Here is a 16,681-nt window from a genome sequence, read left to right on the forward strand (position 1 = left end):
TTCACCCTAATCCAGGGCTACGCACACACACCCCAAACTTGTGTGTGTGGTAAAAACTTTTGTTGTGATTACAAAAGTAATGTTAGAATAATGATGTGTATAGAAGGAGCTTGTTTAGGTTGTTGAACGTACTATCCCTGTTTAAACTGTGTGTGTGTGTGTGTGTGTGTGTGTGTGTGTGTGTGTGTGTGTGTGCGTGTGTGTGTGGGGGGAGGGGGGTTGTGTGTGTGTGTGTGTGTGCGTGTGCTTGTGTATGTGTATTTAGTTCAATTTACTAGTATTGTATGCCTAGTTTAGGTCTGTGTGCAGAATGTTATCATTCACTATTCTACTTTGTTACCAGGGTATGCTTTTGGTTATTCACATACAACCCAAGTTTAGTAAAAATAAACATAAACATACTTTTGTGTTTGTCCTTCCGGCCTTTCTTTGGATGACATAGTTGCCTTTCTGGGGGACATGGCCCTTGAGGAGGATGACCTGCTGATGTTCCAGGCCTCTGACGTCCTGCAGCCCACACAGACCCTCACTCGCAGCCCGACAGACATAGGTAGGCCTACCTGTCAATGACATTGGACTTAAAGGCTTCATGATCATTACATCACTTACTTATCAATAACATTAAATGTAAGGCCTTATGATTATAACATAATTTTATTATCAATAACATTAAACATAAAGGCTTTATGATCATAACATGATGATCATGGGACTCACCCTCACTAGTTGAGCAGACTCATCACTAGTTAAGCAGACTCATCACTAGTTGAGCAGACTCATCCTCACTAGTTGACCAGACTCACCCTTACTAGTTAAGTACTCATCTTCACTGGTTGAGTAGATTCATCCTCCCTAGTTGAGTCGACTCATTCTCACTAGTTGAGAGGAGTCACGCTCACTAGTTCAGAAGACTCACCCTCAAGAGTGGAGTCTACTACCAACGCAGCATGTACCCGGGGGAAGCAGGTACTTCTTTGGCGTTGAGTGCTGGAGTACTGACGTGATCCGTGTGTTGTGGGACGTTCGCAGGGGGCCGGGCGTTGCCCACCAGGGGTAGAAGAGCTGCAGGCAGGGAGGTACTGGCCCGTCGGAGGAGGGCCAGCACCTCCAGGCCAGAGAGGATCTGGCCGGACGCCATCATCCCCTATGTCATCAGCGGGAACTTCAGCGGTGAGGACAGGAGAAAGGGAGGAGAGGGATGTGAGGAAGAGGCAGTGAGGAGGGGGATGTGAGGAAGAGGATATGGCGAGGGGGATGGGAGGAAGAGGATTTGAGGAGGAAGTTGCGAGGAAGAGGTTGTGAGGAGGATGTGAGGAGGATGTGAGGAAGATGATGTGAGGAAGAGGATATGGGGAGGCAGATGTGAGGAGGAGGATGTGAGGAGGAAGATGTGGGGAGAAGGATGTGAGAAGATAGATGTGAGGAAGAGGATGTTGGGATTTGAGGAGTATTCGGTGAGGAGGATGGAAGGAAGCAGATGTGAGGAAGAGCTGTGTTCTTTTGCCAGAAACAGCAATCTGTAGCTAATTCTTTGTTTGGGGAAAGTAACATCTAGTACTTACAACTCCTACTCTTAATCCTACTCCTTACTACTACCACTTATAGGCTGCCTGCCTCTACCTTACAGGCAGCCAGCGAGCCATATTCCGACAGGCCATGCGACACTGGGAGAAGCACACGTGTGTGACGTTCATCGAGAGATCTGGCGAGGAGAGCTACATCGTGTTCACCTACCGACCCTGTGGGTGAGTCACGTGCACACTCATCAGGCATTACACGGACTATGCACAGAGAATATCATATGTTTTGAACTGCAGATAGAGTGAATGCATAAAAGAAATCCGTAGAATGCGATAGATACTTTCTCTCTGGTTGAAATGATTCATGATTGGAAGAGATGTTCACTGCATGAATGTATTTTCTATGTGCTGTTGGACCTCTCACACTGTGTTCCCAAATTCCCCACCTGAGATTATTATATTTCAATCTACTATACAGCAAAGTGACGAAGTGCAGGTTCCGTCCAAAGTTACATTGATAGATGTGTTCGCCTGAAAGGGGTGATATTATGCCACCAGGTTTTTTAATGGCTTTTCCTGCAGTTTAGTGACATCGCAAGTGGGAGTGTCCAACTAGATGTATGCTGGATAGATCAGTCTACCAGACTACCCAGTGGACTGCAAACGTTGCTTATCTATCCATCATACATCTAGGTGGACACTCGGGACGCACTATAACACAGGAAAAAGTTTTTTTTTTTTCCTTTTTCCCTGGTGGCATTTCTCTCCTTTAACACCATTTTGTACACTTAACACAATGGACCTATTCCTTCTATCAACTGTTAAATATCCCGAGCCAGCATCAAAAAAGCTGTTACTGAACTTTAAACCATTTCCTCCGTGGTCTACAAAACTCTGGGATCACCAAAGTCGTCAAAGTGTGTCTTTGTCTTTATCTGTGTCTGTATCTGTGTCTGTATATATCTGTATCTGAGTCTGTGTCTGTATCTGCATCTATATCTGTGTCTGTGTCTGTATCTGTGTCTGTGTCTGTGTCTGTGTCATGTCTGTATCTATATCTGTGTCTGCGTCTGTATCTGTGTCTGTGTCTGTACCTGTGTCTGTATGACAGCTACAGGATATCTGCTGTGATACTGACGTCTTCTGGCCTACACAGGTGTTGCTCCTACGTGGGGAAGAGAGGAGGAGGACCTCAGGGGGTCTCCATAGGAAAGAACTGCGACAAGCTGGGCATCGTGGTCCACGAGCTGGGTCACGTGATCGGCTTCTGGCACGAGCACACCCGGCCCGACCGCGACGACCACGTCAGCATTGTCAGGGACAACATCCAGTCGGGTAAGCTGTGTCTCATAGCCCGGTTAGGATGAGTCGTTACAGAAATCAAGCCTTTTATATCTGTGTTTATAGGTTATAGTTGGGTATGTAGCGCTTATGCAAGCTGTGTAGATTAGTATACATATAATTGTCTGGCGGTTTGGTATTCTTTGTTTTGCTTTGTAAAGTCCTTGCTAAATCAGATAAATGGTGGCTTAATTGACACGAAAGCCAAATGAAGTCAGTGAAATATTTCTGTTTGCAATGCATAGGCTCTAAACTATTGGTCATGTTCCGGCACTGTGTAGTCCTTCTCCTTATCTCTCCTTATAGAGAGCAACCTAATAGACAGAAACCTAGCACACCTAATAGGCCTATGTTCAGTATCGCTCCTATTGGTTCTCTAACAGTTAATCAACCGATTCCACATCACTAATATTGTATCGGCTGATGTTTCACCCATCATTCGGTCTCTGATTCCGCCTTCCTCCATAGGACAGGAGTACAACTTCCTGAAGATGGAGCCAGCCGAGGTGGACTCACTGGGGGAGGAGTATGACTTTGACAGCATCATGCATTACGCCAGGAACACCTTCTCCAGGTTGGAAAGCCTGCTCATGAGCCTCGTGCAGACAGTACTCAAAACAATTTTAAGAACTACTCCCAAGTGGGGGTTTTATCACTGTCAGGCAGCCATCATTGACGTCCACTCTGCAGGACTTTTATGATGTCTCTCAAGACACGGTGGGGAACCTCAGGGAATATCTCAAAAGCTCTGCTAACCCTCTTTCTTTTTATTTCTGCCTCATGAACGTCAACCTTTTACAACCTTTTTTTCTTTCTTTCCTTGGTTTTGCCTCTCATCCTTCCTCGTCCAAGTGGTGAGGAGTGATGTAAGGAGAGGAGATAGGCCGTAATGGGTGAGGGTCCTGTGTGGTAGGAGGTTAAGAGGTTCTGCGGTGTGGTTCTCATGCCATGTGTGATTGTCTTTAAAAGGGGTGTGTTCTTAGACACCATCGTTCCTCGTGATGATGTCAGCGGAGCGAGGCCTCCCATTGGCCAGCGGACCCGACTCAGCCAGGGGGACATCGCTCAAGCTCGCAAGCTTTATAAATGCACCTGTAAGTTACGTCTCCCCGCGTGGACTTGGGTCTTCAGACATTGTTTTGACACCATGATTGTTCGTCACAATGACTTCCTACTGACAAATAACGACTCACTGTTCCCTGCTGATTTTATGATGAAAAGTCGACTACATTAACATAGCATTCTGCTCCTATATATAGTGTTTAGTGTGTCATGCATACACACACACAAACACACACACACACACACACACACACACACACACACACACACACACACACACACTATTCACATGCTAGACCTCACCACATGACCAGTTACTACTTGTAATTCATAATGACCCCACATCGTAACAATAGTCCATTAACGATGAGAATAATCAAGGACTTAATTGAACATCCCATCTCTATCGGCGGTTCACAGTGTGTGGAGACAGTCTGCAGGACAGCTCTGGGAACCTCTCCTCTCCTGGGTTCCCCAACGGCTACGCGCCCTACTCCAACTGTGTGTGGAGGATCTCCGTCACACCCGGAGAGAAGGTAGACACCATAAGACCTAAATGACTCCTCTCTTACCCAGCAAACCCCTGGCCTTTTTTCTCTTGCATTAACCCTATCCCTGACCCTTACCCTGACCCGTAACGCTTGGTTCCTCGCAGATCGTTCTGAACTTCACGGACATGGACCTCTTCAGAAGCCCCCTGTGCCGGTACGACCACGTGGAGGTCCGGGACGGCTTCTGGAAGAAAGCCCCCCTCAAAGGTCTCTACACGGGGGACATCTTAGGAGTAGGACGTTAATTAGAAGACATTATTAGAAGTGGATCTTCTCCAGATAATCACTAGTCCATAGTAGCAGACAGATACATTTGAAGGTTATCTAAAGAAAAGTTATAATCTACTTTTACTGGGGTTAATAATCTCAGTTTACTGGTGGATTTACTTTTTTTTTTTTTAAAGGCCGTTTCTGTGGAGACACGCTTCCAGAAACCATCGTCTCTACGGACAGTCGTCTGTGGATCGAGTTCAGAAGCAGCAGCGACTGGCTGGGAAAAGGCTTCTCAGCGGTCTACAAAGGTATCTGGTCGCTGGTCACACCTAGAGGTGTTGACACACCTGGTTCCACCAAGAGCCACCAAGACGACTGACCACTGCTATCATTAGGAGTCCAACGGACTCTTTCCACAGAGGAGTCATCGTAGGACAAACACAGGTGCCTCTCATAACACTAATTATGGGTCTGCTCATTTTATTTACCAAGCATGGCGAGTGGACTCATCTTCACTAGTAGGGTAAAGAGTGACACCTCTGTTTCTCCTACGATGATACCTCTGTGTAAAAAGGTTCTATTAGAACCTTACTTAACCTAGAACCTAACTCACCCTAACCTGGCGGTCCACTAATCCTCTCCTTCTCTTTCGGTGTGCATTCATGCAGCTATTTGTGGAGGAGATGTGAGGAAAGACACAGGAAGGATCCAGTCCCCAAACTATCCAGATGACTATTTGTCCAACAAAGAATGTGTGTGGATCATCACCGTAGCCCAAGACTTCCGTGTGGGCCTCTCCTTCCGGTCATTTGAGGTAAAAAGATGAGAAAGAAGTGACATTACATTAGTATTAAGATTCGGATGGTTATCGATTCTATAGTTAAAGCTATGTTTTGGGCTAGATATTGGATGAGTAGGTAATTTTCCCTGGGCATCTTTTTCAAAGGTATAGTGCAGATGTTGTCGTTCAAACCGACAACCTTCAGGCTGGGAGTCAATTACTCCCCCTAGACATTCCTGCCCGCCCCGCTCGTATTTTAGAGAAGATACAATATGACATAGGCTACCCCCCGCCAGATTGAGAACCACGACAGCTGTTCCTACGACTACCTGGATGTGAGGGATGGAGGTTCCGCCAGCAGCCCCCTGCTGGGCCGCTTTTGTGGCCGCGACAAGCCCGCCGACCTCCAGAGCAGCTCCAACCAGCTCTGGATCACGTTCGTGTCCGACGGCTCCGTCAACAACGCTGGCTTTTCCGCCACCTTTTTCAAAGGTTTGGATATTTCAATAACCAGCACTTGTTTTCGCTGTTTTTTATCCGGCCATAAAACGGCAATGAAGAAAACACACATTAATACATAAATAATAAAGTATTCATCAATTAAAAAATAATTTAACTGATTTGACTTCGATACTGAATATCGCTCACTCCCCTGCTCTATGTCGGTCCCCAGAGACGGACGAGTGTTCGTCACCAGGCAGGGGCGGCTGTGAGCAGCGCTGTCTGAACACGCTGGGCAGCTACACGTGCGCTTGTGACCCCGGGTACGAGCTGCTGTCCGACGGGCGCCGCTGTGAGAGTGAGTTCACGGAGCAGATCTCGCGCTCCTTTCTGCACTGTGCTCTTGCTCGTTTGCGTCATCTCGAATGTTTATCTTTTGCCAGTAGAGGGAGGAAGAGGCCAAAGTATTTGGAAAGTCAGGCCATATTGTATAGACAATGAATGCAAATCTTGTAGTCTTTGATATCACATGTATCTTCAAGAACTATCAGGTACAATGCATTGTGTTAATTTAAATTGGTCCAACGTCTTCTTTGTATTGAGTGAGCCTCAGTTGATTCATACAAAGTATTGAGCTTGTTTTCCTCATGGATGACGGTTAGATAGTGAGTTGATTATTTCGTTGCTTGATGTATCAGGTCCCAGATGTATCAGGTCCCAGCCATGAGGTGCAGTTTCAGATCTGAGCTAATGTTCACGTTTTCATGTGAACTCTGACCTCCAAGTCGGACCCAGTCCCTCTAAACAGAGCTCTCTGTCCCTACCAGCAGCGGCCTGCGGTGGGTTCATCACGGAGCTGAACGGTTCCCTGAGCACCCCTGGGTGGCCCAGAGAGTACCCGCCCAACAAGAACTGTGTCTGGCAACTGGTGGCCCCGGCCCAGTACTGCATCACGCTCGTCTTCGATGCATTCGAGACCGAAGGCAACCATGTAAGTGTTAGCACCTCAACCATCTGCATGATGGATGATGGATATGGGATGGTCGCTGGGTGACAGATGAATGATGGTTGATGGATTAATGGATAAATGATGGATGAATGATGGATTGATGGATGATTGATGGCTGGATGATGGGGGCGGGGGGGTTGAGTGGTTTCTGGCTTTTCTCATGGTGTTCAACTCCCAGGCGAAAAGTTATATGTTGGATCCACAACGTCAGCAGTCTACCGGTAAAGATCCTTGAGCAAGATGACCTCAGCCCCAGCCAGGGTGCTGCACCCGTGTGTTGGCCCCCAGAAGGTCTGTAAGTACGACCGGTTGGTAGTGAACAGGGTTCTGACCCGGTGGAGCTGAACAGGGTTCTGACCCAGTGGAGGTGAACAGGGTTTTGACCCGTTGAGGTGAGCAGGGTTCTGACCCAGTTTGGATGTGAGCAGGGTTCTGACCTGGTGAGGTGAGCAGGGTTCTGACCTGGTGGAGGTGAGAAGGGTTCTGACCCAGGGAGGTGAGCAGGGCTCTAGCCCCTGAGATGCACAGGGTTCTGACCAGGTCTGTTGGCTCCCTGCAGGTCTGTAAGTACGACTACGTGGAGGTGAGCAGTGGCCGGAGCCTGGCCGACTCCAGGCTCCACGGGAGGTTCTGTGGGTCGGACACGCCGGAGAGGATCACCTCCACGCTCAACAACCTGAGGGTGGAGTTCAGGTCAGACAACACCGTGTCCAAGGCAGGCTTCCAGGCCCGCTTCTTCTCTGGTGAGTGCGTAACAAGACGTGTATCGGCAGCTTTACGGTTGTCAAGAAACGACAGACAGACAGACAGCCAGCCAGACAGCCAGCCAGACAGACAGACAGACAGACAGACAGACAGACAGACAGACAGAAACTTTATTAATCCCACGGGAAGGTTCCCTCAGGAAATTGCATTCCAGGAACAGCAAGAAACATGTTACAAATAGAATAAGAGTTAAAAACAAGTATAAGGTGTTGTACAGTTTAATGGCACAGGGGACAATTGAGCTTCTCAGTCTGTTGGTGTTGCCCTTAGGGAGGAACATCTTGTCGCTGAACAAGCTCCACTGGTGGCTGATGACAGTGTGCAAATGTGCTGTTTATTTAGTCAAACCCTAATTTATGCTGTTAAGTTTTACATTGGAACATGATGTTTACATCATGACGCGTTGTGTTGTATAACACGCAGGCAGAACACACAGGCCTTCTGTTCCCCCCCCCCAGATAAAGACGAGTGCTCCCATGAGAACGGGGGCTGGCAGCAGGAGTGCGTCAACACCTTCGGCAGCTACACCTGTCGCTGCCGCAGAGGATTTGTGTTGCACGGGAATAAACACGACTGCAAGGCAGGTACCGTTCTGCGGTTGAAATGAATGAGTTTTGTCCTTAGATTCTACATTTAACAATGTTACATTAAATCAGGTTCCTAAAAGGGACAAGGAGAACAAAGTCAGTCTGGAGGAATTCTTGAATGAGAACCCGAAGTTCCTAGCAATCTGTTTGGTCTCTGTGTGATGGGGATTCAAATTCATGCTTGAACGTTTCCAGCGGGGTGCGACCAGATGGTGACCGCTTCGACGGGCATCCTCAGCAGCCCCAACTGGCCGGACACCTACCCCAGCCAGAAGGCCTGCACCTGGTCTCTGGCCACCCTACCGGGCCACAGGATTAAAATTGTATGTTGGCCGCCAGAGGGTGCTATTTCTTATGTATATCAATACGATTGAATAAAGGTAGAATATGCAACGTCTGCGATTTCAGGCCAGCTGCAGTTCAAAATTTGAAAAAAATGAAAGCTCTGCCTTTTCTGCTCTCTATTCTCTCCCAACCGAGTCCACCCTAAAAATGGAAGGCTAGCTCAAACAAATGTAACATGACATTTCTCTACCTTTTTAGCTCCTTAAAGTTACCTTTAGTTTATAATCCTCGATCATCATTTTCAGGCTTTTAATGAGCTTGACATGGAGGCTCACTTGGAGTGCGTCTACGATCATCTCCAAATCCATGACGGAGAAGACGCCCGTGCGCCCAGTTTAGGACGTTTCTGCGGCGCCAAGAAGCCCCCCCCTCTCATCTCCAGCGGCAACCAGATGTTCCTGCGCTTTTACTCTGATAACTCAGTCCAGAAGAGGGGCTTTGAGCTCTCCCATAGCACAGGTAGGCATCAAGGGAAGGATACATCCACAGGTAGGCATCAAGGGAAGGAGATGTCAACATGTAGTTATCAAGGGAAGGAGACATCATCAGGTAGGTGTCAAGAGAAGGAGACATCAACATGTAGTTATCAAGGGAAGGAGACATCATCAGGTAGGTGTCAAGGGAAGGAGACATCAATAGGTAGGCTTCAAGGGAAGGAGCCATCAACTGGTAGGCATCAAGGGAAGGAGACTTACACAGGTAGGCATCAAGGGAAGGAGACAGAGTTCATCTGAACTCACTGTCAAACCCCCTGTGAAAGAATAGACAGATGGACAGGAATGATCTGTTTGACAATACTATACCGTGTGCTTGCAAAATATACTTCTCCACACATAATGCTACGCTGTCTGCTACAGTGTGCGTGCAAAATGTAAGTCTCCACAGTAAATGCTATACTGTGTGGGACAGTATGTGTTTCTCCACATTTCAAACTAACTTTAGACAAAACAGTCGAGCAGAATATCAATTATGTGTGTTTTTCTGCCCAGGCCGCATTCCTTGTGTTATTTTACTTTTTACGACCTCTGCAGTCCCGACCCGTCTCTCATTCCGTGGTCTCCCGTCCCCAGAGTGCGGCGGGGCCCTCAGAGCCAAGGTCCAGGCCAGAGACCTGTACTCACACGCACAGTTCGGCGACAACTACCCGCCCGGCGTGGACTGCCACTGGGTGGTGTGGGCGGAGAAGGGCTACGGGGTGGAGGTGGAGTTCCTCCTCTTCGAGACGGAGGAGGAGACGGACTGCGGCTATGACTACATCGAGCTCTATGACGGCGCTGACCTCAACGCTCCGAGGCTCGGCCGGTACTGCGGTAACGGGGTGAGGTGGCCATCTTGAAAAGCTCTTGTTGTTGTTGTTGGTGGAAAAATGCATGTGTTTTTCTCAGGAAAAAGGAATGACCCTCAACACTGGCCTTAGCCTGCAGTATGAATTTTTTAACAATTGATGAGTCACTTCCATGTAGGCCAAAACCATAGAAAACACACCATTGTTCCAATTGGGGAATAACCCTTCTTGCTATCTACTCAAGAGGTGATGGAAAATAGAAATAAACTCCTTCACCCCCTTTGTCTCAAAGAAAATATGCAAACTATGTCCTCCAGAAAGACTCCCTGACATCAGGAAAAAGTGGTCTCAGAGTTCAAAGCAGAGAAAACGAAAGAAAGTAGTTAACGAAAATACTGCAGGCTAGCTTAAACAAGGACATTCAATACTCTTTAAATAAGCCATGTCATAACAGTCGTCCTTTGGGCTCTTATGTATGACTATACATAAACGTGGAGCCTAACCGTGCTGTCTTTGAACTCACTACTTCCCTTTCCCCAGCCGCCAGAAGAAGTGTATTCGGCGGGCGACACGATCGTCTTGCTCTTCCATTCAGACGACAGCGTCAACAAGAAGGGCTTCCACCTGCGCTACAGAAGCACCAAGTTCCAGGACATGTTACACGACAGCCAGTGACTGCAGAACCAAAGGGGACGACACGACTCCTGGCAAACAGGGATGTCAAGCGAATGCATGAGAGCAACGCCACGCTTGTGTAGAGGCTTAAACCATTGTTTGGCCATGGAGGACTAGATTTGAGACTGAACTCAAACCCACTCCTTATGAGTTGATCGATGCATGACAGAGTTGTGTGTGTGTGGTCAGGATGTTGTAGAGTGTATTTATATGCGGCAGCGTGGTATTTATGGTTGTGATGTAGTGTATTTATAGCTTGTAGTTTGTTTCAGACTGAGGCCTTTGTTCTGAAGGCATCCGTTGTCTTCAATGCAATTTGTATTGGAGTTGATCTTCTTCAAGTATCTTGTTTCATTTACACTGGAGGACCGCATATAGCAATAGATATTAGATATTCTGACTTTATTTGTTATTTTATTTTTATTTTTTATTGAATCTGTAACATACATGATTAGTATTCCTTGGAAAAAACATTTAGAAGGTTGGAAGTTAAGACTTCATATAGGGTCAATTGGGATTTTGTCATGCTGATTGTGCATTTAAACGGTTGGAAGGCTTGCTGATTGGAGAGCAAATGTCTTTCAAGTTCTTGCCCATCTTTAATCAAGTAAGTGGTGCAATGAGACCTCCAGGTCTTCGAAACATGCTTGTACCTCTAAGTTAATGAATGTCCTCATGTTCAGCTTACCTCAGAGAAACTCTTCATTCAAGGTCCAACAGCTTGGAACTGATTAACCAACTATTCCAAAAATATATTCTAGCACAGTCTCACTCTCATGCCACTCAAGCGCTGACTATTTTTAAATCGTGAATTGGTGGTAAATCTTTTTTTATTATAATGGCATTCAAATGTTAATTGTTGTTTATTAGCGAACCAGTAAACATGTCTGTTTCAGTAATGTTTGAAACATTACCAAGAATCTAATAAAAGGTAAAATCAAGTAAAAACACAAATATTGCTATAGACTTTCTCTTTATCAGAAGAATAGTACTAGTTAAGTTATTCACGAGTATTTGATCCGAGATACAGCACATGTTCACCATTTGTTACATGTTTTTTCACATTGCTGTAGATTTACGTTGTCAAACATACACACATAACCTACTCTATAAACCTTCCATTCTCGGGTCACATTTCCACCACCAAACATCAGGCACCCTCGTCCCCCCGTCCCCCCAACCCGGGCACCGACTTCACATATACAGCACCGACCTCAGATCTTCGGCACAAACACTTTAAGCGGTTCGTTCTCGTGCACCTTGTCCAGGAAGCCCAGGTTGAAGTACGGGTACAGTGTCTCGGCGAAGCGCTCCCGGAACGTGTACAGGTGGGTCATGCTCTCGGCGTTGTAGAAGGACACCAGACCGCGCTTGTAGTCCAGGTAGACGGCGACGCGCGCCAGCGGCTCCTCCAGCGCCAGCACGCTGGGCGGCGACGTGCCCGCCATGTACTGCACGCCGTACGACAGCGACAGTGTCCAGAAGCCGTTGGCGGGCAGCGCCTTGATGACGCCCTTGCGGTCCACGGACTCCCGGGCCACGCCCACCGTCCACACGGCGCTGCTGTGCACCTCCACCTCCCAGTAGTGGCGGCCATGTGTGAAGCCCTGGCTGCCCAGCAGAGAGAGCGCGGCGTTGAAGCGGTGCGGGTTGTCCTGTATGGCACGGTTGAACGTCTGGTAGCGGACGCACGTCAGCGAGGACGTCAGGCTGAGCCACGGGTTGGCCGTGCTGGCGTTGAAGGTGATGGCGGCGGGGACTGGATTGGACGGAAACACAGACGCACAGCGGAAGGAAAAAATTGTTATTAAAACAGACGAAGTTAGACGGGCTGGTGACTAAGTTCGGCTAGTGTCTCATATGGGCTAGTGCCGCTGATGGGCTAGTGTCTCAGACAGGGAGCTTGTGTCTCAGATGGGGGGTCAGTGTCTCAGACGGGGGGCTAGGGTCTCAGACAGGGGGCTAGTGTCTCAGACGGGGGGCTAGGGTCTCAGACAGGGGGCTAGTGTCTCAGACGGGGGGTCAGTGTCTCAGACAGGAGGCCTAGGGTCTCAGACAGGGGGCTAGTGTCTCAGACGGGGGGTCAGTGTCTCAGACGGGGGGCTAGGGTCTCAGACAGGGGGCTAGTGTCTCAGACGGGGGTCAGTGTCTCAGACGGGGGGCTAGGGTCTCAGACGGGGGGCTAGTGTCTCAGACAGGGGGCTTATGGCTCAGACGGGCGGTCAGTGTCTCATACGGGGGGCTAGGGTCTCAGACGGGGGGCTACTGTCTCATACTGGGGGCTAGTGTCTCATACTGGGGGCTAGTGTCTCAACGGAAGGGCTAGTGTCTCAGGCAGGCTATGTCTCAGACGGTGGGGCTAGTGTCTCAGATAGGCTAGTGTCTTCGCAAGTGTGCAGCAGTACCTGGGTACAGACTCCCTTTGAGAGACTTCCACACTCGATACTGCAGGGGCCCGGCAAAGCGGCCCTCACACAGGCTGGGCGGCGTGAGCACGGGCCTCTCAAACTTCACAGACGGCCTGCCAAGAACAGCAAACACATAGATCTTTAGATGAAAGGAAATTCTCGGCTGGAGGAGAAATGAACACCCAAATCCCTACCACCGCCCTCCACAGGATGACTCACCTCTGGAGCAGGGTCTTAATACCCTGTGGGAGGAAACACGGACACACGGGAAGAACGGACAGACAGACAGACAAACAGACAAAGATTGTTGTGATTAGTATTGCAACATCTTGCATGGAGGCTAAGCTGTTATGTTCACATGACTTCAGAGGTTGGAAGCTCACGCAATCCCAACACTCTTGGATCCCCCTGAGAAGGGTGGGACGGAACGGGGAAAGTCCCAGACGTCTGAGCCCACCGGGCCCCGTCTAACCCAGACTCCGTCCTCAGCCAACCAGAGCCTCTCTCTGGAATCCTCAGCACAACCCAGCCCCTCTCTAACCGACGACCGCTAACTCCCAACAGCTACTTATCGCTCTCTGGATGAGGTGAGGTCATCGCTGCGGCCCACATCCTGTCTCCACCCTGGGACTCCCCTTCCCTCTTTTGTTCCTGACCTGGGAAGTCACGCCACTGTTTACCGCTACAGCATCGCTTAAAAAAGCATTTACGGCTTCCCTCGCCACATGTAAGTGCCTTCTTATCAAGAGAGCTGAAACTGCGGATGACTCCTCCAAATGGTTACTTAATGTAAACCAACTTCCAGATGGGACTGATTTTAGTGCTCTGTAGCTATAGCAACTCAAGCCACCGGGCCTTTTAGACTAAATGACAACGGATGTGTTTGTTGAAACCCTTTGAGGCTGTAACTAACAAATGAACTAGACCCAACAGACTCATCCCAATGGACACGGTAGTGTTTTCCTACCCGCAGCAGGGCGAAGGGGTCCTGCTCCTGCAGCTGCTCCTCCACCTCGTGCAGCGCCCCCTGCAGGCGGGAGATCTCCACGCAGAGCAGCGCCTTGTGCTCGTCCAGGCGGATCAGCTCGCGGCGCTCCTCTGTCTTCAGCTTCACCTGCAGCAGCTTCTCCTCCTGGTACAGGAACTGGTGCAGGTCGCTGAACTGGGCCTCGATGCGCTGCTTCAGGTCCGCCGTGTGCTCCTGGGTCAGAGGTCAAAGGTCACAGACCTGCAATTCATTGCTTCGCATTACAGTATCCGCCAACGTGCAGATACTGTATTGCATATACTGGCAATGTTGGGAGAGAGTACTTTTGTACAAAAAGCGGAGGCTGTATTTAGCAAACGAAAGTTGTCTTGCCTCCAATGAGTATAGAATTGACATGCATGCAGACATGAATGATCAATTAGTATAGGAATAACATACTGACTGCATAATAAAACTTACAGTTAACGTTAGCTTTCCCCCCCACCTGCTATGGATGGACTCAAAGAGATCATTTTAATAGTAAATGTTTATTTAAATAAAATTGAAATAGGATCATGTTCTGCAGACGTCGCGCTCACCTTGAGTTTCTGCACCTCTTCCTCAGCCTCCTCGTCACAACGCATGGCGGTGTCCAGCTCCGTCTTCAGAGAGTCTATGGAGCTGTTCAGAGAAGCCTTACACACACACACAACACAAAACACACACCCACACATACACAAACACACACACACACACACACACACACACACCCCCCCACACACAAAACACACACCCACACACACACACACACACACACACACACACACACACACACACACACACACACACACACACACACACACACACACACACAGAGACAACACTAATTATTAATGGAGTGCTTTGAATGAATACAAACCAGTTTAGAAGTCAGGTTTAATGTGCAAACCAATCGGAGAGGTTTGTACACTTTCCGTGCAAACCTTAACGCCGGTATATAAGTGACGGCCGAAGGTGTTTGCAATGCATTGAGTCATGGGTTTGACACTCACGGTATTGTCGTCAAACCCTTCGGATTAAAATGCCTCAATCGACACCACATGAATATGATGATGTTGCTGCAGTGTGTGTCACTAAGACCGCACTCTTTAAGGCTCTTTAAGGGGGGGGGGGGGGGGGGGGGCGGACCACTCACCTTATACTGTTGCTCGGCCTCCTGCACACACAGCAGGTTGTGGCTCCGGTGCCCCTGGGAGATCGCACACACCAGACACACCAGCTCCTGGTCCTCCTCGCAGTACAGCTTCAGCTCCTCGCGGTGTCTGAGGCAGCGTGGGACCGGGGGCGGCGGAGGGGCAACCTTGACGTCATCCTCCTCCTCCTCCTCCTCCTCCTCCTCCTCCTCCTCCTCCGCCTCCTCCTCTTCCAGGTCCAGCTTCCCCTCTACCTGTTGGAACTGGTCCCCCGACCCCTTCTCCTCCTCCAGGCCCTGGCAGTAGCTCTCCACGATGTTGGCCACGATGCGGTTGGGCCTGTAGCTGAGCCCGGGGCTCACCTTCCTGCACTGGGGGCAGCAGCCCGTCCCGCCCGGCCCGGTGGACCTGGGGCCGGCCCAGTAGCCGGCGATGCAGCCCTTGCAGAAGATGTGGTCGCAGGGCAGGGAGACGGGCTTCTTGAACAGATCCAGACATATGGAGCAGGTCAGGTCCCTGCTGAGCCTCTGCCTGGAGGCCTTGGACGCTTGCTGCTGTGGGGGCGGTGGTGTTGGTTGCTGGGACGCCTTGGTGGGCTTGCGCTGCTTCTCCATGGCCGACTTCCTCAGGAGCTCCGCGTCTTTGGGCTTCCAGCTTTTCTTCTCGGGCTTCAAGCCCTGCTTCATCTTCTCCACGTTCTGGAGGTAGTGCAGCTGGATTTTCTTCACGTCTTTCTGAGTGTTGATCATGCCGCCGCCTTGCTCCGGTTTCCTCTTGTTGTTCTGTGGGCTGCTCGACCACCGTGTCCTCTTTCTGCTCTCTCTCTCTCTCTCTCTTTCTCTCTCGGTCTCTCTCCCTGCAGAATGGGGCTTATCGCCCTCTGTCTCTCTTTCTCTCTTTCCCAGCAGGATAGGGGTTTATATCTCTCTGTCTCTATTGAGTGACTTTTATCTTTTCCCAGGCAGAACGGAAAAGGGAAAAGGGAGTTTTTCTCTCTCTCCCTCTCTCTCTCTCTCCCTCTCTCCCTCTCTCTCCCTCTCCCTCTCCCTCTCCCTGTCTCCTTGCAGGCTACAGTCTTCCTGTTGACTGGGATAGGAAAGGGGAGGGCTGCACACAGCCTGTACGTCCTTCCCACCGTGTTTGTCTTGGGGCATCAGGAAGTGACCGTGGACCCTGGAAGTCCCATTGGTGGGCTGGTTTGATTGGAAATGCCCGGGGTTAAAAGGGCAAGATGGACTGGACTTCTCTTTTGGACTATTCATCTACTGTGCCGTTCCTTGCCAAATATGTTAATCCGATACATGGGACTTGGGTGTTTTTCTGTGTGTGTGTGTGTGTGTGTGTGTGTGTGTGTGTGTGTGTGTGTGTGTGTGTGTGTGTGTGTGTGTGTGTGTGTGTGTGTGTGTGTGTGTGTGTGCGCGTGTGTGTGCGTCACAAGAAAAGAGTAAAAGACAGAGAGAAACAGAAAGAGATGGAGAGAAAGAGAGAGAAAGTTGTGTGTGGTAGCATGGGTAATTGCATATTCCTGTTTCGTCTTT

The 16,681-nt window shown here is 49.3% G+C and overlaps 2 protein-coding genes across 2 annotated transcripts in view; one reads left to right on the top strand and one right to left on the bottom strand.

The window, feature by feature from the left end:
- LOC307075176 (bone morphogenetic protein 1-like) overlaps positions 1-10,575 on the top strand; it is a gene marked incomplete at both ends in the record, with an annotated part of 12,970 nt that extends 2,395 nt beyond the window's left edge. Inside the window, 19 exons of the mRNA XM_079735680.1 lie at positions 443-550; positions 1,030-1,170; positions 1,628-1,745; positions 2,677-2,855; positions 3,330-3,435; positions 3,831-3,955; positions 4,344-4,459; positions 4,579-4,681; positions 4,879-4,995; positions 5,356-5,501; positions 5,765-5,960; positions 6,142-6,267; positions 6,740-6,900; positions 7,478-7,661; positions 8,142-8,267; positions 8,466-8,593; positions 8,861-9,074; positions 9,686-9,933; positions 10,441-10,575. Coding sequence (XP_079591806.1) covers positions 443-550; positions 1,030-1,170; positions 1,628-1,745; positions 2,677-2,855; positions 3,330-3,435; positions 3,831-3,955; positions 4,344-4,459; positions 4,579-4,681; positions 4,879-4,995; positions 5,356-5,501; positions 5,765-5,960; positions 6,142-6,267; positions 6,740-6,900; positions 7,478-7,661; positions 8,142-8,267; positions 8,466-8,593; positions 8,861-9,074; positions 9,686-9,933; positions 10,441-10,575 — 2,777 coding nt within the window. The remainder of the gene's footprint in view (positions 1-442; positions 551-1,029; positions 1,171-1,627; positions 1,746-2,676; positions 2,856-3,329; positions 3,436-3,830; positions 3,956-4,343; positions 4,460-4,578; positions 4,682-4,878; positions 4,996-5,355; positions 5,502-5,764; positions 5,961-6,141; positions 6,268-6,739; positions 6,901-7,477; positions 7,662-8,141; positions 8,268-8,465; positions 8,594-8,860; positions 9,075-9,685; positions 9,934-10,440) is intronic.
- Positions 10,576-11,044: 469 nt separating this feature from the next.
- Positions 11,045-16,130, bottom strand: trim69 (tripartite motif containing 69). The gene is made up of 6 exons (XM_079734147.1): positions 15,146-16,130; positions 14,550-14,645; positions 13,951-14,184; positions 13,203-13,225; positions 12,981-13,096; positions 11,045-12,334 (listed from the first exon to the last, which is right to left on the bottom strand). Exons 1-6 carry the CDS (start codon positions 15,890-15,892, stop codon positions 11,790-11,792), a joined length of 1,761 nt encoding a protein of 586 aa, XP_079590273.1. The 5' UTR covers positions 15,893-16,130; the 3' UTR covers positions 11,045-11,789.
- Positions 16,131-16,681: the final 551 nt, after the last annotated feature.

The sequence above is a fragment of the Pollachius pollachius genome, assembly GCF_949987615.1.
Source record: "Pollachius pollachius genome assembly, chromosome: 4".
Taxonomy (NCBI): domain Eukaryota; kingdom Metazoa; phylum Chordata; class Actinopteri; order Gadiformes; family Gadidae; genus Pollachius; species Pollachius pollachius.